Here is a 23,595-nt window from a genome sequence, read left to right on the forward strand (position 1 = left end):
CCATATTTAAAAGATTTTTCAATAATTCAGATTTAAGATATATTTGAAAAATCACTTTTATTCCTTTCCCCCTATTTATTCAAATTCGTGAGATTTTATAGTAGTTAAATCTGATACCACAATCTATTGGTATGATTCATCACAGGGAATCAAGCCAGATTCATTTGTTCCCTTATTCAACTAATATCTGTTTAGTTTTTATTAAGCACTTAATAGAAGATAATAGAAAGGGCCCTGCCATCATAACTATCCTAGTTAGTAAACAAGCAAAATATATTTCAGGTATTCATCAAGGCTAACAAGAAAAATGGAATGGAGGAAAAGGGTAGAGAGGGTTAGGGGACACCTCTTGGGTAAAGAGACATTGGAACAGAAACATGAATAAAGTTAAATCTCTGATAGAGATATCAGAGAAGAGGTGAGGTAAAGAGAACAGTATATACAGACTACACACACACACACACACACACACACACAGACAGACACACACACAATCCAAGTATATATAAATATACCCAATTATATGTGTATATGTATGTGTCTATAATTAATTAAAGAGCTGGAAGAAAAATTAATGAGTCCATCTAGTTCAACTCCTCAAACAATATTTTTGAAAATAAATTTTAGCAGAACTACTTCAAGATGAAATCTTTATTTAATTCTCACATGTAAAAGAGATAAAAGGAGTGTTTCCTATATAAAAGTTTCTGTTATAAGTTCAAATTATAACACTGATTTATTATAAGGTAAATTAGTAAAAACGAGAATGACAGAAAGAGGGCAGCCCCGGTGGCTCAGCGGTTTAGCGCCACCTTCAGTCCAGGATGTGATCCTGGAGACCTGGGATCGAGTCCCACGTCGGGCTCCCTGCATGGAGCCTGCTTCTCCCTCTGCCCCTCTCTCTCTCTCTGTGTGTCTCTCATGAATAAATAAATAAAATCTTAAAAAAAAAAAAGAATGACAGAAAGATTTGGGGAAAAGCTTAAAGAAGACATTTGAACTATATGATTATTCTCCTTTGAACTTGCTTCAATAAAACAGTTTGTATGGTACTTAGAATTAATGATAATACTCTATGCACAATCTAATCTGCACAAAACATAGCTGGATCATGGGCATTCTCATTCTCTGTACTAGAAGAATTTGCCTTAAGTTAAAATTAAATTTCTTTTCTCCATAGTGGGGGAAGTATGCAGGTGCATCACATTATTGACCTTGGATTTTATGGTCAACTCAAGTTTCATTCATGCTGCTTTTAAGATACATTCCCATTTTGTGCCTATGTAAGAGGTTGATTTTATGAACTCAAGATTAATATTTTATCATTTTGTTAAATTTAATATAGTTAATTTTACGCTCTCCTCTCAGTACTTTACCCCCTCTGGTTTTACTTCATTAGCGAACTTGAAACTTGATCACCTTGAACTGAAAACTAATTGCAAATAGTAGAATTACTTGTTTCTTTGATTTTTTTGCTATACCCATGATCAGACCAATTGTAATGCCTAGATAATTTTCATTACTGGCTATTGGCTTTTTTTTTTGGCAGCCTCTAGTCTGGTGCTTGACATTAATAAATTGAATGTAGTACAAAGCTACGCTATCTAAACTGAGCTAGAATTTCATTGCTACCTCATCCATCTTTTAATTCATCTTTTTGATGATTTCTCAAATTTTTTATTGTAACTAATTTAAACCTTTTTCAGACTGTGATACACTGACAATATGACCATAAATTCTTCCTATCACTGAATGCATACCTATTTTCATGGTGACTCTACAACTCCTCCCACCAAGAAGAGTAGTGTCCATTAATAGATGAATGGATAAGAAAGATGTTGTATCTTTCACACACACACACACACACACACACACGCACACACACAGAGGAATATCACATTGGAATATTATAAAATGATGAGATCATGTGATTTAAGACAACATGAATGGACCTAGGGGGTATTTTTTTTTTAATTTTTTTATTTATTTATGATAGTCACACAGAGAGAGAGAGAGAGGCAGAGACACAGGCAGAGGGAGAAGCAGGCTCCATGCACTGGGAGCCCGACGTGGGATTCGATCCCGGGTCTCCAGGATCACGCCCTGGGCCAAAGGCAGGCGCCAAACCGCTGCGCCACCCAGGGATCCTGGACCTAGGGGGTATTATGCTAAGTGAAACAAGTCAGACTGAGAAAGACAAATACCATATGATTCTACTCATAAATGGAATCTAAGAAATGAATAAACAAAGGACAGAATCAGAACTATGAATATAGAAACAAACTGATGATTGAAGGAGGAGAGGGAGATGGAAGGCTGGGCAAAACAGGTGGAGAGGAAGACATAGGCTTCCAGTTATGGAATGAGTAGGTCACAGAATTAAAAGAGCAAAAGGAATACAGTCAATGATAATGATACAGGGATGTGTAATGGGACAGATGGTAGCTATACCTGTGGTGAACACAGAATAACGTATAAACTTATCAAATCACTTAGTTGTATACCTGAAACCAATGTAACATTGTGTATCAACTAGACTCAAATAAATATGATTATAAATAAAAATAAAAATATATACACATATACTATTATATATATAGTGTATATATATATATATATATATATATATACACATACAGTCTTTTTCTCTAGTCTTTGAATCTGGGCTTGCCCATGTGACTTGTTTTGGCCAGGGAAACATTAGCAAACATGATGCAAGCAGAAGTTTGAAAAGTTTGTGCACTGTGGCTTGCCTTATGCTGCTTTTGAAACCTTGTGACTGCTACCATGTGAAGAAGCCAGGCTAACCTGCTGAATGATTAGAGGCATGTGGCTCAGGTGTCTCGGTTGCCCAGGCCAACAACCTGCCTACTACTACACATGTGAATGAGGCCATTCTAGATCACCTAACTGACCTGCCAGTCCACCGGAGATCCATGAGAAAACCCAGCAGAAATACTCCAAGGTAGCCTAAACCAGAAGAATGGCTCAGCTGACCCACAGATCCATGAGCTAAATATATCGTTGTTGTTTTAAACCTCTATTTTGCTATGTAATGCAGGAAAAGTTGGGTGATACAGATACATGTCAAGCCCCATCAAATTTTATTCCCACCTGTTTCACTCTCATCAAACAGTTCTATTTCACCTATTCTTTCTCCTATCAAAAAAAAAAATAGATCATGTGCTACAAGATCCTAAATTATCTTCTGTCATCTCAGAGTGAGCCATCAGTTCCTTTAGAGTAAAGACAGTGTCTTCGTCATCTTTGTATACCTACTGAGCAAAGAGCATGGCACATAGTACATGCTAATCAATGTCAGTTCAGTGAAATGCTGAATGAAAGAACAAAAAGTCTCTATCATATTCTCTGTGCCACCTCATGATTTCTCTGGGTTTTTACTCATTTCTGCTGAAAAACCAAGGATATAGATGGGAACAATAATACTAAAGATTTTAAATCACCATTTCACTCAGTTTAGATTAATACTGATTGTCAAAACAAAGCACATATTTAAAAAGGTGGCCTATCACTCCATCATGCTACAATCAAATCCTTAAATATCCATGTTTTTACTTGTGCTGGTTGCTGTTATATTTTTGTATATTCTTGTCTTCTCTGATGCTGTTTCTCAGTTCAGGAGCACATAAAGGAATGCTTGGTGACTAACTGTTGCTCACAATGGTCTACTTCTGCCTGGTATGGAATGGAAAAATGTAATGGATGCCTAATATATGATATCATGAATGAACCTGCATAATTATACTCACCAAGGCCATGCCTATGGGTGGACATAGGAGGCATCACACTCCAGGTTTTTGTTTTGGGGTTGTAGCATTCTACAGTGTTCAAAGTCTTCAGTCCATCTCTTCCTCCAACCACATACAGTTTGTCATCTAACACTGCAACACCAAACTGTAGCCTCCTCCCATTCATATTTGCTACAGGAGTCCACATATTTGTACGAAGATCATACTTTTCAATGCTTGTTGCTCCTTTAACAGTAATATATGGAAATTATGGAAATAAAAATCTCACCATGTTTGAGTATTTTATGAATTCATACATATAAAACAAATCATGATTTTCTAGCATTGACAATAATAATTTTATTGTATTTCAATGAGCTTCTGCATGGTCAGGATTCTGCTTATATCTCTGACCCCATCTCCTCCTATTCTCTAGGCCATACACAAGGCTCTGTATTAAAAGGTCAAGTGAGAAACGATTATTTGTAACAGCTAGAAGTTGGGGAAAAGGAAGGTAGATTAGTGTCATGGAAGCCAACATAAAAAAAAAAATTGTAGCAGATAGTTCTGAAGGAAGATGGAGGCAGAGTAAGAGGACCCTAGGCTCCCCAACTCTCACGAATACAACTAGATAAACAGCAAATCCTAAATAGGAAAGAATCTGAAGACTGACAGAACAAACTCCACAACTAAAGGTAGGGAAGAGGCCACAATGAAGATGGCAGGATGTGTGGAGGCACGGCTTGGGAGAGAAATGGATTGTGGCCAATGCAGTGAGGAGGAAGCCATGGTCTCAGATAAGGGTAGGAGGCAAACTGGCACACAGGGGGTACATGGGAAAATAAATCCCCTTGGCAATTGGCTTGGCAAGTGAGAGGGCCTGAATTTCATGAGTTCTTGCAACCAGTGGGGCTTAAAGTCTGGAGTTTTAACAGTTAGCATGCTTGGCTCTGGGAGAGGTTGGAGGACACTGGGGCTGCCCCTGAAGAAGAGGCAAGGGAAACAGAATGCAGACGTACAGCATGGAAACAGCGATCTGAAGAGCACCTGGGGCACACAGTGAGCATGTCCCAGGGAGGCAGCATTCATGGAGGCCTCTCCAGGAACAAAGGAATTGGTAGATGCCATGTCCTTCCTCTTGCTCCTCAGCAGAAGCATGGGGCTACCTACAGGAACCAGTGCAGTGCCAACACTTACCACCTACCTTATTTACACCAAGTTCTGTTCCCCCAAACTCCAGCAGAACTGCCCTTCCCAGTCACACTTGCCTCAGTCCCAGCACAGCAGGCCCCTTCCTCAGAAGACTAGCCCAAACCCCTGCCAACCAAGGAGTTTTGTGAGGCCTCAGTTCCAGTGGTGGTGGTGATAGGTCTCATTTCACAAGCAGACCAGGGCATGCCTAGTTCAAATGCACAACACTCAGGCCAGGCACCAAATGCTGCCTGTAGCAAGCAAAGACAGCCTCTGCAGACAACTGGTTTGAGGGATAAAGTGACCAGGCCACAATAGCAGAGTACACACAGCACACTGGAGACACTCCCAGAACTAGCACTCCAGCACTATAAGATCTCTTATTCAGGAGATGCAGCTGACTTTTCTAACATAGAGAAATAGGCACGGAGACTTAGACAAAATAAGAAGACAGGAATTGGATCCAAATGAAAGAATAGGACAAGGTCACAGCTGGAGATCTAAGCAAAACAGATTTAAGTAACATGCCTGATGGAGAATTTAAAGCAATGATCACTCTTGAGAAAGGAGTGGAGGACATCAGTGAGACTGAGAATAAACTTAGAGAATTCAGTGACTCCATCAAACACAATTAAGATTCATATTATAGGAGTCCCAGAAGAAGAAGGGACAGAACAAAGAGCAGAGAACTTATTTAAAGAAATAATAGCTGAAAACTTCCCTAACTTGGGGAAGGAAACACATATCCAGATCCAGGAGGCACAGGATCCCCCAACAAAGTCAGTAAAAGCAGACCTACACCAAGGCTCTGTAACCCACACCAAAATATCTTGTAATTAAAATGGTAAAATATAATGATAAAAAATATTCAAGGCAGCAAGACAAAAGAACATAATTACATACAAAGAAACCCTATAATGCCAGCAGCAGATTTTTCAGCAGAAACTGTCTATGCCAGAAACTTACCAGGCCAGAAAAGAATGGCATAATATATTCAAAGTACCAAGTGGGGATTATTTGCAACTAAGAATACTCTATCCAACAAGGCTATCATACAGAATAGAAGGAGAGATAAAGAGTTTCTCAGACAAACAAAAACTAAAGAAGTTCATGACCACTAAAACAGCCCTGTGAGAGATATAAAAGGGACTTTTTGATGGAAAGGAATGACAAAACAAAAAACAAACAACAACAACAAAACAGTATGAAGGTAGGACACACAAAAGCAGTAAAAAGAATATTTCTTTTAAAAGTTGGTCAAGAAACTCACAAATAAAAGGTTGTAAAATAGGATACCATATATCCAAAATGTAGGGAGGACAGAAGAATGAATGGGTTCAAACTTAAATGACCATCAACTTAATATAGACTGCTGTATACAAACCTAATGGTAACCACAAATCAAAAAACATTAATAAATATGCAAAGAATAAAGAGAAAGAAATCAAATATATCACTAAAGAAAACAAGCAAACCATGAAAGAAAGACAAAGAATTAGAGAAAATCTCCAGAAACAACCACAAAGCAAGTAATAAAATGGCAATAAATACGTATCAATAATTACTTTGAATGTAAATGGACTAAATCAAAAGATAATCAAAAGATATAGTATGACAGAACGGATAAAAAAACAACAACCCATCTGTATGCTGCCTAGAAGAAACATTTGCAGGTTGAAAGTGGGGGGGTAGAGAAACATTTATCCTGCAAATGATGTCAAATAAAGCCGGAGTAGCAATACTTATATCAGAAAAAACAGACTCTAAACAAAGATTGTAACAAGAGACAAAGAAGGACACTACTTAATAATAAAAAGGACAATCAAACAAGAAAATATAACAATGTAAATATTTATGCATGCAACACAGGAGAACCCAAATACATAAAACAATTAACAAACATAAAGGACCCAATTGATAACAATACAATAATAGCAGGGGGACTTTAACACCCCACTTATATCAATGGATAGATAATCTAAACATAAAATGAACAAGGAAACAATGGATTTAGATGACACAGTGGACCAGATGGATTTAGCAGTTATACACAGAACATTTCACCCTAAAACAATATAATATACATTCTTTTCAAGTACACATGGAACATTCTCCAGAACAGATCACATATGAGGCCACAAAACAAGTCTCAAAAAATTTAAAAAGATTGAAGTCATACCATAAATCTTTTCTGACTATAATATTTTGAAACTAGAAGTCAACCACAAGAAAATCTGGAAAGACCACAAATATATGAAGGTTAAATAACATGTTAACTAAACAATGAATGGGTCAACCAGGAAATAAAAGAAGAAATTTAAAAATACATGGAAACAAATGAAAATGAAAATATAATGTTTTAAAACCTTTGGGATATAGCAAAAGTGGTTCTAAGAGGGTAGTGTATAGTAATATAGGTCTATAAGAAAAATCTCAAATAAACACTTAGCTTTACACCTAAAGAATAAACAAAACCTAAAATCGGCAGAAGGAAGGAAATAATAGAGATCAGAGCAGAAAGAAATGATATAGAAAATTTAAAAAAACAGATCAATGAAACCAGGAGATGGTTCTCTGAAAAAAAGAATCAATAAAATTGATAAATCTCTAGCCAGACTTATCAAGAAGAAAAGAGAAAGGACCCAAATAAATAAAATCACAAATGAGAATGTAGAAATAACAACCAATACCACAAAAATACAAGCAATTATAAGAGAATATTATGAAAAACTATATGCCCACAAATTGGACAACCTAGAAGAAATGGATAAATTCCTAGAAACATAAAACCTATCAAAACTGAAACAGGAAGAAATGGGAACTTTGAACAGACTAATAATCAGCAAAAAACTGAATCAGCAATCAAAAAACTCCTAACAAACTAAAGTCCAGGACCAGATGGCTTCATGGGAAAAATCTACCAAACATTTAAAGAAGAGTTAATACCAATTTTTCTCAAACTATTCAAAAAAAGAGAAAAAGAAGGACAATTTCCAAATTCATTCTATGAGGCCAGTATTCCCCTGATACCAAAACCAGATAAAGCCACCACACACAAAAAAGAATGACAGGACGATATCCCTGATGAACACAGATACAAAAATTCTCAACAAAATACTAGCAAATTGAATACAACAAATACATTTAAAAAATCAATCACCACAATCAAGTGGGATCTATTCCTGGGTTGCAAGGATGGTTCAATATTCACAAATCAACCAACATGATATATCATATCAATAAGAGAAAGGATACGAACCATATGATCATTTCTTTTCTTTCTTTCTTTTCTTTTTTTAGAGAAAGAGAGAGAGCAAGAGCATGAGCATGTGAGTGAGTTAGAGGAGGGGGCGCATAGGGAGAATGAGCAAGAGAATCTCAAGCAGCCTCCATGCCCAGGGTGGAGGCTGATGTAGAGCTCAGTCTCATGACCCTGAGACCATGACCTGAGCTAAAATCAAGAGTCAGACACACTTAACTGACTGAGCCACCCAGGTGCCCCATTATCATTTCAATAGATGTAGAAAAAGCTTTATCAAGAAAAAAGGATCTTCTGGATAAAAATCCTCAACAAAGTAGCTTTAGAGGGAACATACCTCAACATAATAAAGGCCATGGCTAACATCATCCTCAATAGAGGAAAACTTAGGGAACAAGACAAGGATGAATACTCTTACCACTTTTATTCAACATAATACTAGAAGTCCTAGCTACAGCAGTCAGACAACAAAAAGAAAAAGGCATCCAAATTGGTAAAGAAGAAGCAAAAATTCCACTATTTGCAGATGACATGATAATATATATAGAAAATCCAAAAGATAGAAAATCCAAAAGACTCCACCAAAAAACTGTTAGAAGTGATAAACGAATTCAGTAACAGGATAAAAAATCAATTCTACAGAAATCTATTGCATTTTTATATGCCAATAATGAAGCAGAGACAGAGAAATTAAGAAAACAATCCTATATACAATAACACCAAAAATAATAAGATATCTAGGAATAATCCTAACCAAAGAGATGAAAGACGTGTACTCTGAAAACTATAAAACATTTCTTTCTAATGAAAGAAATTGAAAATGACACAAAGAAATGGAAATACATTCCATGCTTATGGACTGGAAGACCAAATGTTGTAAAATGTCCACACTACCCAAAGCAGCTACTTTATAGCCTGCTATAAAGCAAGCTACTCTATCTATCTATCTATCTATCTATCTATCTATCTATCTATCTATCTATCTATCTATCCATCCATCCATCTATCCATCTATCCATCTGTTTTTTTAAGTGGGCTCCATACCCAGCATGGAGCCCAACATGGGGCTTGAACTCACAACCCTGAGATCAAGGGCTCAGAGCAAAAGTTGGATACTTAACTGACTGAGCCACTGAGGTGCCTCTATCTATCTATCTATCTATCTATCTATCTATCATCTATCTATCTTTAAATAATCTCTATACCCAATGCCCAATGTGGGGCTTGAACTCACAATCCCAGATCAAGAGTCACATGCTCTACTGTCTGAGCTAGCCAGACACCCCTGCAATCTATTCATTTAATGAAATTCCGCTCAAAATGCCAACAGCATTTTTCACAGAACTAGAACAACCCACCCTAAAATTTGTATGGAACCAGAAAAGACCCCAAATAGCCAAGGAAACCTTGAAAAAGAAGAGCAAAACTGGAGGCATCACAATTCCAGACCTCAAGTTATATTACAAAACTGTAGTGATCAAAATAGTATGTTACCGGCATAAAAAGAACACATGTACATCAGCAGAATGGAATAAAAAATCCAGGAAAAAAACCCCCACAGTTACACGGTCAATTAATCTTTGACAAAACAGGCAAGAATATCCAATGGGAAATATGCAGTCTCTTCAACAAATTGTATTGGGAAAACCCGACAGCAACATGCAAAAGAATGAAACTGGACCACTTTCTTACACTATATACAAAAACAAATTCAAAATGGATGAAAGCCCTAAATGTGAGACCTGAAACCATAAAAATCCTAGAAGAGAGCACAGGCAGTAATTTCTTTGACATTGGTTACAGCAACTTTTTTCTAGATAGATTCCCTGAGGCAAGGGAAAAAGCAAAAATAAACTATTGAGCCTATACCAAAATGAAAAGTTTCTGCACAGCAAAGGAAACAATCAACAAAACTAAAAGGCAACCTATGGAATGGGAGAAGATATTTGTAAATGACATATCTGATAAGGGGGGAGTATCCAAAATATATTAAAAAACTTATAGAACTCAACATCCAGAAAACAAATAATCCAATTAAAAATGGGTAGAAGACGCGAACAGATGTTTCTTCAAAGAAGACAGATGGCCAATGACACATGAAAAGATGCTTATCATCACTCACCATCAGGGAAATGCAAATCAAAACTACAATGAGATATCACTGCCCACCTGTCAGAATGGCTAAACTAAACAACACAAGAAACAACAGGTATTGGTGAAGATGTGGAGAAAGAAGGACCCTCTTGCACGGTTGGTGGGAATGCAAACTGGTGTGGCCACTGTGGAAAGCAGTATGAAGGTTCCTCAAAAGGTTAAAAACAGAACTACCTTACAATCTAACAATTGCAGTATGGGGTATTTACCCAAAGAATACAAAAGCACTAATTCAGAGGTGCCTGGGTGGCTCAGTCAATTAAGCAATCGACTCTTGATCTCAGCTCAGGTCTCAATCTCAGGGTCATGTGTTCAAGCCCCACATTGGGCTCCATGCTAGGCATAGAGTGTACTTAAAAAAAATTAATTCAAAGGGATACATGTACCCCTATATTTATAACAGCATTATTTATGATAGCCAAGATATGGAAGAAGCCCGAATGTCCACAAATTGATGAATGGATAAAGAAGCTGTGGTATATATGTACAATGAAATATTACTCAGCCATAAAAAAGAATGAAATTTTGCCATTTGCAATGGCATGGATGGAGCCAGAGAGTATGAAATGAAATAAGTCAGAGAAAGACAAATACCATGTGATTTCACTCATATCGGAATTTAATGAAAACAAAAGAAATGAACATGGGGGAAAAGAAAAGAGGTAAACCAAGAAGCAGACTCTTAACTATAGAGAACAAAATGATGATTACCAGAGGAGAGGTGGTGGGGGGGATGGGTGAAATACGTGATGGGGATTAAGGAATGCAATCATGATGAGTACCAGGTGATTAAAATAAAAACTTAAAAAATTTTTTTGTAGTAAGTAAAAACTACTAACAGTATTAAATGCTACCTAGGGGAGCAAGTAAGATTAAGACTACAAAGTATTATTGGATTTAGCTTCATGGAAGTCATTGACAACTTTATGGAGAGTCCCTTGTCTGACTAGCTAAGACATGATGGGGAGGTGAGAGGATGATAGATAATGAGCATAGATGATTCTATGAGAAGTTCAGCTATAAAAGGAAGGAGAGAGATGGGAGTTACTAGGTAGATTGAGAGAGGTTTTGTTCTGTTTTGCTTTTAAAACTTGATAAACTTGAGTTTGCTTGAATGCTAATGGGAAGGATCTAGTTGGGAGGAAAGAAGCTGAAAATACAGATGGAAGGCATCCACTTAAGAAGAAGGTTCCTGAAAAAAAAAAAAAAAAAAAAGAAAGAAAGAAAGAAAAAAGAAAAAAAAAAAAAGGTTCCTGGGCAGCTCGGGTGGCTCAGCGGTTTAGCGCCGCCTTCAGCCCAGGGTGTGATCCTGGAGACCCGGGATTGAGTCCCACGTCGGGCTCCCTGCATGGAGCCTGCTTCTCCCTCTGCCTGTGTCTCTGCCTCTCTCTCTCTCTGTGTCTCTCATAAATAATTTTTTTTTTTTAAAGAAGAAGGTTCCTGAGGAGGCAGGAAAGGGCAGTGTCAGAACACAGGTGTGGGGCTGGCTTTCCTACGAGGAGGGAGGGGATACACATTCTGTTGCAACGTGGAAGGACAAGAGTGTAAGTGCAAATCATGAACTTTGGAAACTAAGAATGTGGGAAGTCCAGGAGTAACTGTCTGTTCCTATCTACATTTTTTAAAGAATTAAACTATTCCAGGGGCACCTGGAGGTTCAGTCCATTAAGTGTCGTCTGACTCTTGATTTCAGCTCAGGTCATTATCTCATGGTTGTGGGATCGATCCCCGCATCAGGCTCTGCACTCAGCATGGAGTCTGCTTCAGACTATCTCTCCCTCTCCCTCCCACTCACTCATTCACTCTCTCTCTCTCTTTCTCTCTCCGAAAATAATAAAGAAAATCTTAAGAAAAAAAGAATTAGAATATTCCAAGAACTCTTTTGTTTTCTTTATGAAGTGAGAAAAAAAGTTAAAAGCCTCACCCCTCTAAAATAATCCAACCTCCATTTATGAAGAGTTCAATTAGATTCTATTTTACTTCTCTCTTTCTAAGTGTCTAATACAACATGCAATCAGAGCTATTTTTAGAGAATTAGAATCAGGACAAATATTTATTCCAAAGTATTTGTTATAATTGGTTCATCAGAGCACCAATACTATTGATAGTCATATATATATATACATAGATAGATATAGATACACATACACATACACAGAATATTCTATTTTCTGATGTTATGGTTTTTATTTTTTGATATACCCTACAAAATTCATAAGCTACTTGAAATATGTTTCAAGTCTTTTTCCATCTCTGTATTCTTTTTGTTTTTTTTTTTAAGATTTTATTTTAAGTAATCTCTACACCCAGCATGAGTTTGAACTCACAGCCCTGAGATCAAGAGCCACACATTCCACATACCAAGCCAGCCAGGTGCCCCTATTTGTTTTCACAGCAACAGAGTTCCTTGTATATAGTAGCTGTTCAAAAATAATTTTTGAGCTTGAATAATATTTATAATTTTTAGCTATGAGATTTTATTCATACACTCAGATTATTTTATGTAATAGGATAGTTTATACATCACTCTAAATTCGATGTTTAAAATTATCTTCATTCTGTCATACAAAAAATCCAGTTCACTAAGCAGCATTATGGTTCTACGAATTGGTAACTAAAATTTCCTTTGCTAACACCAAACAGAATTCTTTTTTTTTTTTGACATTCATCTTCCAAATTTTATTCATAACTGTTGAATATGTGTGTAAGAATGCAAATACATCATTACTAGAAAGATAATTTAAATAGCTAAATAGACATGGTATAAATAACTGCAACACAATGATAGTACTGAATAAGTCAAAGCATGATCTTTTATGACATTTTTGCAAAAAAAAAGGGATATTTTTATGGGGTACTTTATATAATATTTATTTTTAAAAAAGATTTATTTTAGGTGGGGGGTGCAGAGGGAGAGAGAAAATCTCAAGAAGACTTCCAGCTGAGCCCCACTTGGGGCTTAATCTCACCACCTGAGATCATGACCTGAGCTGAAATCAAGAGTCGGATACTTAACTGACTGAGGCACCCAGGTACCCCTATAATATTTCATTTAAAAAGAGGTAATATTGTTATCACGGCTGTTGAACAGTGTTCTCCCCCCAAATCCATGTTTATCCAGAACCTCAGAATATAAACTATTTTGAAAATGTGGTGTTTCTTTTTTTAATATATATAATTAGTTAAGATGGCAACATGTCATGGAAAAGTATGTTTGTGTGAGCAAACATAATTCTTAAAAAAAAACAAAACCCAAATATCTTCAAGTAACAAATCCCTAATAATTACAAAATTCTATATAAAAGGTTAAAACTTCCTTATACTAAAAGATTAACCTTTAAAAAAGTAAGCAGAAAAAAAATTAAAAAGTAAGCAGAAAGATATTCTAACTTTTTCTTAATGGCTATTTAGAAACATTTCCAGCTTATGGAAATAAGCTTATTTGTTGGGCCCTGTACTAAGGTATATGAAAGGACCAAGAACCCAATGATCCAGACTGGATGCAAATTGCTCTTCATTATAAAGACTTTGGGTATAAAATAAGTTATGGCCAGGGAAGATAGCTTGCATCGGATAGAAGGTGAGAACAACTGGCATCTAGGAAAGACTCAGAAATAAAGCTGGTCAAGTAATAATGGCCAGATTACAGAAAATCTTGGAAACTAGAAAGAGGATTTTACATCTTATGTGGTAAGAAATGAAGATCACTGTAGTCGTTGAGCAGAGAAATGTTATGTAAACAGAAGTATTAATGAAGCAGAGGGTGTAGTCTCCAGAGTCCATGCCTTATTTGAATCCTGATTCCATCACTCGTTAGCTGTGTACTCCTGGGAAAGACAGTTAACTTTTCTAGGGACAGGTATCCTAGGGCAATAACAACATTCAGCTCTTAGAATTATTATGAATATGAGATTAAAAATGATAGTTGAGGCACTTAGCATAATTCCGGGCACATAGTAACAACACAATGAATGAATGCTATTCACACTAAAGGAACATGATTAAAAGATGTAGGCTGATAGGAGGCTACCAGGAACTGGAAAGTAGCAATGGAAATTTAGAAGGATAAGACCCATTTGAAAGAAGACTTGGTGATTGTCAGAAGGTAAGATCTGGAAGGAAGGAAGGAAGGAAGGAAGGAAGGAAGGAAGGAAGGAAGGAAGGAAGGAAGGGAGGGAGGGAGGGAGGGAGGGAGGGAGGGAGGGAGGGAGGGAGGGAAGTGTATTATTTACTTTGGTACTTAGTAGCTGAGCTCCCCTGCTTATGCATGGGAAGTTTTCCACTGTACAAAAGAGGTTTGATGAGAGGCAGGAACTGAATCTCCCATAAACCTGGAAAGACAGATATTTATTCTCACCGTCCTTAGAAGTTTGGGGTTCAGGACTACCCTAAAGCTAGTAACCTACCTTACTTGAACCTAGGATTTAAAATCCAAGGCAAGCATGATAAATAAGGTACAGTGGATATAGTTCTTCACCATTTTCAACAGCCTTCTTTATCTGCTTAAATGAGCCAGGGCTGACGTCCATTGATGCCATTGAAAAACAATGAATTATAGTTCCAAGTCCTCAAGTCTGGGACACATGGTCAGAGAAGACTTGAATACACATAGTTTGAGATGAAAGCTGAGCAGTGAACAAGTATTTTATGCAAGTTGAAAATATGAGAATAAAAGCAACACAAGAGTATAAGCAATAGAGAAATAACAAAGCCTTGAAAAAGAGAGGAAAAGATAGAAAGGAAGAAGTGCTAGTAAGGACTACAAGGCTGAGCAACAGTTCCAGGAATACAGTAAATAATAAGTATTTGCAAATTGATTACCTGGACTGCGGCACTCTCTAAAAATTTCAAATATTTATACAATAACTCTCACCAGTTTTCTAACTTTACATATTTCTGTACCATTCAGTGATCAAGCCTTATTTAGACCTTAAGCATCTACAAATATAAAGCACCATATAATCTGAGATAATATCTACATCCATATCTTTGTTACCATAAAGCCAAAAGTTAAATTACAGTAAAACTCTTCCAATTAGAGCTCCTATTTTTATATTCATTAAAGATGTCACATGCAAATCTTTAGATGTGAATAATGCATCGAAGGCTTCAGTCATACAAATAATTCAAGAAATGGGGAAGGACAACCTTCATTTATATGGCAAATATTTATTGATGCTGCCTATGTGCAAGGAACTGTTCTAGGTGCTGTGGGATATATTGTTGAGAAAAACAAAACAAAACAAGTTTCTTGCTTCCCAGAGCTTACTTGGGGGGAAGAAGTAGACAGATCAGGTGTTATGAAGAAATATAAGCAGAAGAATCAGAGAGAAGGAGGTAGGCAAAAGATTAGAAAGTGATGGACAGGTGATGATTGGCCATGAAAGTCTTTTTTTTTTTTTTTTTTTTTTTTGGTAAATTGATGTTTGGAGATGAGTGAATAATTTCTGCTAGGCATTCCAGGAGAGGGAACAGCTAATGGAGTAGCCCAGATGTGGGATAATGTTTGACTTGTTCCATGAAGGAAGCGGAAGCCAGCAGGGCTAGAACTGGAAGAGTGAGGGGAGAAGTAGAATGAAGTGAGTTCAGAGATGTATTCCCAAGTCAGAGAGGTGCTGTCAGGGGATTGCAGGCTATCAGTGCTAGGAATTCAGAGGAAAGGAAGATCAATGTACTGAGAGATAATACACAGAAAGCTTCTAGCACACCACCTGGCAGAGGAGGCACTATATATGATGTTTGTTACTATTATTGTTGCTGTAACAACTGTTGCAAAAACAGTACAAAGAATTCCCAAATACCTTAACCCCAGATTTCCCAAATGTTGTTTTACATTTGCTTTTGCTGTATACACGTGTGTATAATTTTTTTTTCCTGAACTGTTTTAAGATCAAGTTATAGAGATAATGCCCTTGTACCCTAAATACTTCAGTGTATCTTTCTCAAAGCAAGAAACCCTGTTACGGAACAATACAATCACCGAAATCTGGAACTTAACATTTACACAACGCTGTTACCTGACCAACAGACTTTATTTGGATCTTATCACCTGCTCCAGTTATGTCCTTTAGAGCAAAAGAAATTCAAGGTGATGCAGTATAATAGCTGTCATATCTCTTCAGTCTCCTGAAATGTGGCACGAATTCCTGAGTCTTTTCTGTATTTTGCGACATTAACATTTTGGAAAACTACAGTCACAGAAGTCATTTTGGAGAACGTCTCTAAACTTGGATTTGTTTTTTCCTCATGATTAAATTTGAGTTGTTCACTTCTGGCGAGGATACCACAGATGTACAGCTGAGTTGTCCTTTGTATACTCCTAAGAGGCACATGCTGCTGATTAGTCTCATTACTGGCTATAGGATAATAGCTCATTCGGTTGAGGTGCTGTCTGCCCCATTTCTCCACTGTAAAGATACTAGTTTACCCTTTGTCACTAATAAGCAAGTGGTTGGAAGATCTGTTGAGTTGAAGCTAATTATCTGTTCTCAAACTTTCACCTACTGGTGGTAGCATCTATTGATAATTTTTGACTGAATTAGTTATCATGATAAATTATAATTTTTTGAGTCCTTTCTTTCTGTAATTATTAGTTGGCATTCTAATAATAATTCTAAAGCTGTCCCTCCCCTCGTCTTTATTTGTACTAGTGTGGACTCATGAATACATACTGATTTAATAAATGATAATCTTAAAAAAAATGATAATCTTTTATCATCATTATCTATTTTGGTGTTGAAATTATCCCAGATTTGGACAGTGGTGGTTCCTACAAACTGTCTCTTCTGTCCCTTGTACTGTCTTCATTAGTTGTTGAGCACTTCTTTACTTTCTGGGACTAAAAGATGTTCTGGGTTTACCTTGTATTTTTCCAGTTCCTGGAACCAGCTGTTTCTCTAAAGAGCTCTTTGGCCATGTGTTGTTACTAACTAAAACTTCTTTTTTTTCTCCCTTGTTCCCCCAAATAAAAGATTATTTAATACCTTTTGTTGAATCCATTCCTCCAACTGCAAATAATGTTCCAACTGTTGACTTTCTAGGTTTTGTCCGAGGGCTTTGTAACATGGGTCGTCTCTCTGGTAATAAATGGTACTTCATTGCTTCCATAATAAGTTTCTGACATTCTATATCATCCCGAAAAAGTGCATTATTTTCCATGTCTGCCAGGAACTAGAAAAGAGTGGTGAGGATGTATACTAAATGAGCAAGAAAATAGTAATTAAAAGAACATATAGTTCACAAATGGAAATGATCTCATTTAGAAAAAAAAAATCCAAGCCTGGACACTTTTTTTTTTTTTTAAAGATTTTATTTATTTATTCATGAGACACACACACACACACAGAGGCAGAGACACAGACAGAGGGAGAAGCAGGCTCCTCACAGAGAGCCCAATGCAAGACTTGATCCCTGGACTCGGAATCACACCCTGAGCGAAAGGCAGATGCTCAACCACTGAGCCACCCAGGTCTCCCCTGGACACCTATTTTTAACTAATATATTCAATATTTACAAGATTGGCATTTTAAATTACATTGAAAAATATAAATTGAAGAAGATAGGTGGTATGCTCTGAAACCTGAATAGTGCTTATCTCTGGGTAGTGGAGAAATTGGTGCTTTTTAATAATCTTTTTTACTGCTTTTCTAAAAAAATCACTTTATTTTTTAAATTAGAAATAATTTTAACTGAAGAAGAGTAATTATAAATAGAAATTGACTAATTAGACTGCATTTACCTGACCTCTCTAAACAGTACTCAAAGAACAGCAGGGGTGCCTGGGTAACTCAATGGGTCAGCACCCAACTCTTGATTTTGGCCCAGGTCATGATCTCAGGGTCCTGAGATCTAACCCCTAGAAGGGCTCTGTGCTAGGCAGGGAGTCTGCTTGAGATTCTTTCTCTTCCTCTCCCTGTGCCCCTCCCCCTTCTAAAAAAAACAACAACAGCAAAACACCTTACAGTTTCTTAAGGGCAAAGAACTCTAAATGGTGATTACCCTAAAAAAATTTAAATCCCTTCTGCTTCATTGAATCCAAGTTTTAAACTTTATGTAATTTTATGCAAATGCATAGAAATGATTTCATCCTGACTTTTAAAAAATGCATTTCTTTTCCTTTTGTGTTTATTTCTCCAACTACCTCCCACCCCTCTTTTTGCTGTATTTCTTTTATTTACTATTGATTCATGTGAAATTAATTTTTAAATAGAGTATGAGCTGAAGAATATTTTAATTTCCTTCAAGGTAGATGGCCAGTTCTGTACCACCACCATTTATTAAATAATCTTCATTTTCAAGTGAATTGAACTTTGGTTATATATTTTATTCTTATAAATATATCTCAGGATATATGAGACCTATTTTCTGATTCTTTATTCTTTTCCATTGATCTATTTGTCTATTCCTACTCTAATATCAAATTTTTTAGTGTCTTTATAGCACACTCTGATTTTCTGATATAAATCTACCCTTACTGTTCATTTTCATAGTTTTCTTGGCTATTTTTGAGTTTTTAACTTTCCATATAAGCTAAAGATAAATTTATCTAATTCCCCTTCACCATCTTGACCCTGTTGGAATTCTAATATAAACTGCATTAAATTATTTATTAATTGTGGAAGAATTTACATTTTTATGATATTGTCTTTCCGTTCAGGAAGCCTTTCCATTTGCTGTATACCTTTCTTCATATAGGTCTTATGCCTTTCTTGTATTAAATATACATATTTAATATACATATTACAGATTTTATGATTTTTATTGCTATTGGGAATGGATTCTTAAATTTACATTCTGCAAATATTTTGCTGGAGAGAAAAATCTTTTGATTATTTTATCCTTATATTATAATCTATTATTTTACCGCATTCCCTTATAAAACTGTAGTTATTAGGCATACAATCATAATCACCAACATACAGGGATAGTTGACATCTCTTTCTAATGTGTATGCCAATTACTTCATTTGTATTTTATTATTACAATTGCTAAAACATTTAAAGCAATGTTAAATAATTAGTGATACAGAGTACCCCTTTTCTGGTTTGAATTGATATGGTTTTAGTGTTTGACTATTTAGGATGAAAGTTGCTATAGCATTTAGTAATCCATCTTTATTCTATTTAGGCTATTTTCTTCTCTCTCTATTTTACTTCAGAGTTTTAAAACTGAGAATGGTTCCCACATTTTTCCCAAACGCCTTTTACAAATTTACTGATACGATCATATGGCTTTTTCTCCTTTAACTTATTGATATGATTTTCTTGACAGATTTACTTATAATCACTCTTACATTCCTGGAAAAAGGCTTGCCTGGTCATAGTGTATCATTCTTTTGATACACTGCAGGACAGTATTTGATAATATAAGACACATTTTACATATCACATGATTCACGATTTCAAGTATATAATTCAGTGGTTTTTTAGCAAATCTGCCAAGTTGTACAACCATGACCATAAACAGTTTTGGAACATTTTCATCACCCCAGTTAGAGCTCACATGCTGTTTGCTATTTAAACTGTTTCCCATCTCCTGTCTCATTGGCTTATCTGTCTCTATAGATTTGCCTTTTTGGGGGGATGTTTTATATAAAGCCATACAATATGCTGACTTGCTTTTTAAAATTATGTTTTTAAGGTTTACCCATGTGTAGCATGTATCAGTACTTCATTTCTTTCATAAAAAATTTTTTATTGTAGTTGGTACACAGTGTACAACATTGTTTCAGGTGTACAACATAGTGATTCAACAACTCTATACATTATGCCCACCACAAGTGTATGCTTACCCACCATTGGTCACTGTTCAACACTGTTACAATACCACTGGCTATATTCCCTATGCTGTCTTTTTTGCCCATGACTTATTTATTCCATATGCAGAAGCCTGTATCTCCCACTCCCCTTTACCCATTTTGTTCATCCCCCAACCTCTACTGCTCTGGCAACCATCAGTTTGTACTTATGGCTCTGATTCTTTTCGTTTTTAGATTCCACATAGAAGTTAAATCAATGGTATTTGTCTTTCTCTGACTTCTTTCACTCAGTGTGACACCTTCTAGGCCTATCTATATTGTCACAGATGGCAAGATCTCATCCATTTTTATGGCTGAATAATATTCTGGTGTGTGTGTGTGTGTATATACCACATATTCTTTATCCACTCATCTATTGATGGAATCATGGGTTGCTTCCATATCTTAGCTATTGTAAGTAATGCTGCAATAAACACAGGATTGTGTATAATTTTTTGAATGAGTGTTTTCTTTGGATAAATACCCAGTAGTGGAATTACTGGATCATATGGTATTTCTATTTTTAATGTTCTGAAGAACCTCCATACTGTCTTCCACAGTGGTGAGGCCAATTTACATTTCCACCAACAGTGCTTGAGTGTTCCTTAGTACTTCTTTTTATTGCTAAATGATATTCCATTTACGGATATACCACATTTTGTCTATCTGTTCACAGTTGATGGACACAGATTATTTCCAGTTTTTGGCTGTTATGAATAAAACTGCTACGAGCATTTGCATGCAAGTCTTTATGTAGATAAATGTTTTCATTTCTCTTGGGTAGATAACTAGAAATAGAATTGCTGGGTTATATGGTAAATACATGTTAACTTTTTAAGAAACTGCCAAACAATTTTCCAAGTAGCTACATCATTTTATGTTCCCACCAGCAATATATGAGGGTTCCTGTTCCTCCACATTTCTACTAACAGTTGTTACTATCTCCTTTTATTTTAGCCATTTGAGTGGGTGGGGAATGCAGTTTTACTTTGCAAATGCAAATGAGTAATAATGTTGAGAATATGTTCATATCTTGATAATGGAAGAGTCTCTAACAAAAGTCACTGTAAAAAAGAGTTCATGGTTTTTGGAAACTGAGAACAGCATGCTAACAGTAAAAAAGCTAAATTAAGACATAAGTCTCAGGACCTGTGCCAGAGTATATATTATGATATTAATTATTCCATATTTTTTCTACACACAAAATATAGTTATATTTGCTATAGAAACCGTTGCTGAATATGCACTGAGTTGGCTCATTTTGACTGATCTTAATGTTTATATTACTTTTGCTATATGTAATTACTTTAGTCCTTTCTAAATAAAAATCAATGTGAAAAAATTATAGAAAGTAAAGTCTTGGGAGACTTAATAGTTATTGCAATCTGAAGTAAAACAATATATATATATATATTTTAAAAATTTTTATTTATTTATGATAGTCACACAGAGAGAGAGAGAGAGAGAGAGAGAGAGAGAGAGAGAGAGAGAGAGGCAGAGACATAGGCAGAGGGAGAAGCAGGCTCCATGCACCGGGAGCCCGACGTGGGATTCGATCCTGGGTCTCCAGGATTGCGCCCTGGGCCAAAGGCAGGCGCTAAACTGCTGCACCACCCAGGGATCCCTAAAATATATTTTTAATCATGCTAACAGTCTCTATACTTAATGAATAATGGGATTAATCATATTTAAGTAGGAGATGAGAGTAACAGAAGGGAATGTAAAACCATTAATCCACATATCAGATTAATCAAATGGAAGATACAAGAAATCATTTGGAAAATCATTCAGAAGGCACTGAAAGAGAAAAAATACAGACTTGTATTCTCTGCATTTTAGGTGAACACTATGTGTCTTATCCACTATTAGAGAATGACAAATAACTTAAATGAAAATATGTAGAAAAAAGAAACATTTTCAATGTGTAAATTTTTATCCTTACATACCTAATCTCCATATGATTATTTCTCTACAACTGTCCCTTCCAGTACTACTTAGTGTATAAAATAGAATGTGAATTTTCTGAATTCTATAGGTTTAAAAAATGTTTTGGCATCAAAAACAGGTAAATTAAAAGAATGGTAAAGGTAAATACTGGCTCATTTTATATTTTTGACTTTCAGTAGAAAACAGTAATGAGAATTGAGAACAGAATAGTGAAGACCAAGATACTTATAATGCAAGCTAACCATTGAGAACTTTAAGAATTTAGGTGTCAAAATATTTTAAATAATGTACACTTCTCCTAGTATTCCTATCCACATTGTTTGAAGCTTGATCAAATAGAAAAGCTTGTGATGCATTCAAAGGTAAACAAAAATCCACAAACATGTATCTTCTGGATTATTCAGAGTTAAAAAAAAAAACAACACATCACAACAAACCACACTAAATGATCATTTGATAGAGGATGACAATTACATATATATTTCTTCGGTCATTTTAAGGATCTACTGCGGGAGACACTATAAAAAATTACTATATATGTAAGTTACATCCTTTCTAGCTAGACTCAATAGTGTTCCATATTTACAAAGTAGGGTAAAAGCTCATTGGGAAAGGAACTATTTCACAAAAGTAAATTCTTTTTAAAAATTTTATTTATTGTTTTTAAATTTCATTTATTTTGTTTAATTCCACTATAATTAACATATAGTGTTATATTAGCTTCAGGTGTATAATGTAATGATTCGGCAACTCTACATTACTCAGTGCTCATCATGATAAGTGTATTCTTAATCTGCTTCACCTATTTACAAAAGTAAATTCTTTAGGTAAGTGGGCTTGGTAGCAATTTTTAAATATTAGTCACTTATTATTTGATACCCACTGGACAGTTTAAATAATTGTCATATGTTTCTATCTTTCACAATAAAACATACAGAATATAATCCAATTTTTTCTTCATGAGAATAGAATAACTGGGTTAATCCAGTGGATCTTCTGTCCTTATGTCTCCTGTGTAATATCAGATTATGTTAAAATTTCCTCCTCCCTGACCTTAGAATCTTTTATTTTTTTAAATTTAATTTAATTTAATTTAATTTTAGAATCTCTTTTTAATGGCCCTCCAGTTATTTAGGCAAATTTAGGAATTACTACTAAACACTACTGTTTCTGAGGGTTCCATCTCTAGTGCCCTTGCTTTTGCCAAGTCATTCTCTTCCTTTTGGCTGTAACAGCCTAAATAAGAAGTTTTCAAAACTTCTTCCTAGACTCCAAGAGGATGAAAGGTACCAAGAAACTCTGGGAACACAATTTTTCCATCTTCTTTCCACTGTAAAATCAGCACTCCATTTTGTATTCTTTGCCTTAAATGACAGCACTTTCCTTAACTTAGTTGCACAAATCAGAATCATTCTGGATCCCCCCCTTTTTTTTTGTACCCCACACCTTTAAGTTGTACCAATTCTACATCCTAAACAGCTCTTGAGCCTGGTAATTTC

General features: G+C 35.7%; 1 protein-coding gene across 5 annotated transcripts in view; it reads right to left on the reverse strand.

The window, feature by feature from the left end:
* Positions 1–23,595, reverse strand: part of KLHL5 (kelch like family member 5) — an 85,937-nt gene that overhangs the window by 17,169 nt on the left and 45,173 nt on the right. For all 5 annotated transcript variants that reach the window (XM_041752272.1, XM_041752271.1, XM_041752273.1 and 2 more), the window contains 2 exons: positions 17,337–17,523; positions 3,771–3,995 (listed from right to left, as the gene is read on the reverse strand). In XM_041752272.1, the coding sequence (XP_041608206.1) occupies positions 3,771–3,995; positions 17,337–17,523 (412 nt within the window). The remainder of the gene's footprint in view (positions 1–3,770; positions 3,996–17,336; positions 17,524–23,595) is intronic.

The sequence above is a fragment of the Vulpes lagopus genome, chromosome 4 (genome assembly GCF_018345385.1).
Source record: "Vulpes lagopus strain Blue_001 chromosome 4, ASM1834538v1, whole genome shotgun sequence".
Classification (NCBI taxonomy): domain Eukaryota; kingdom Metazoa; phylum Chordata; class Mammalia; order Carnivora; family Canidae; genus Vulpes; species Vulpes lagopus.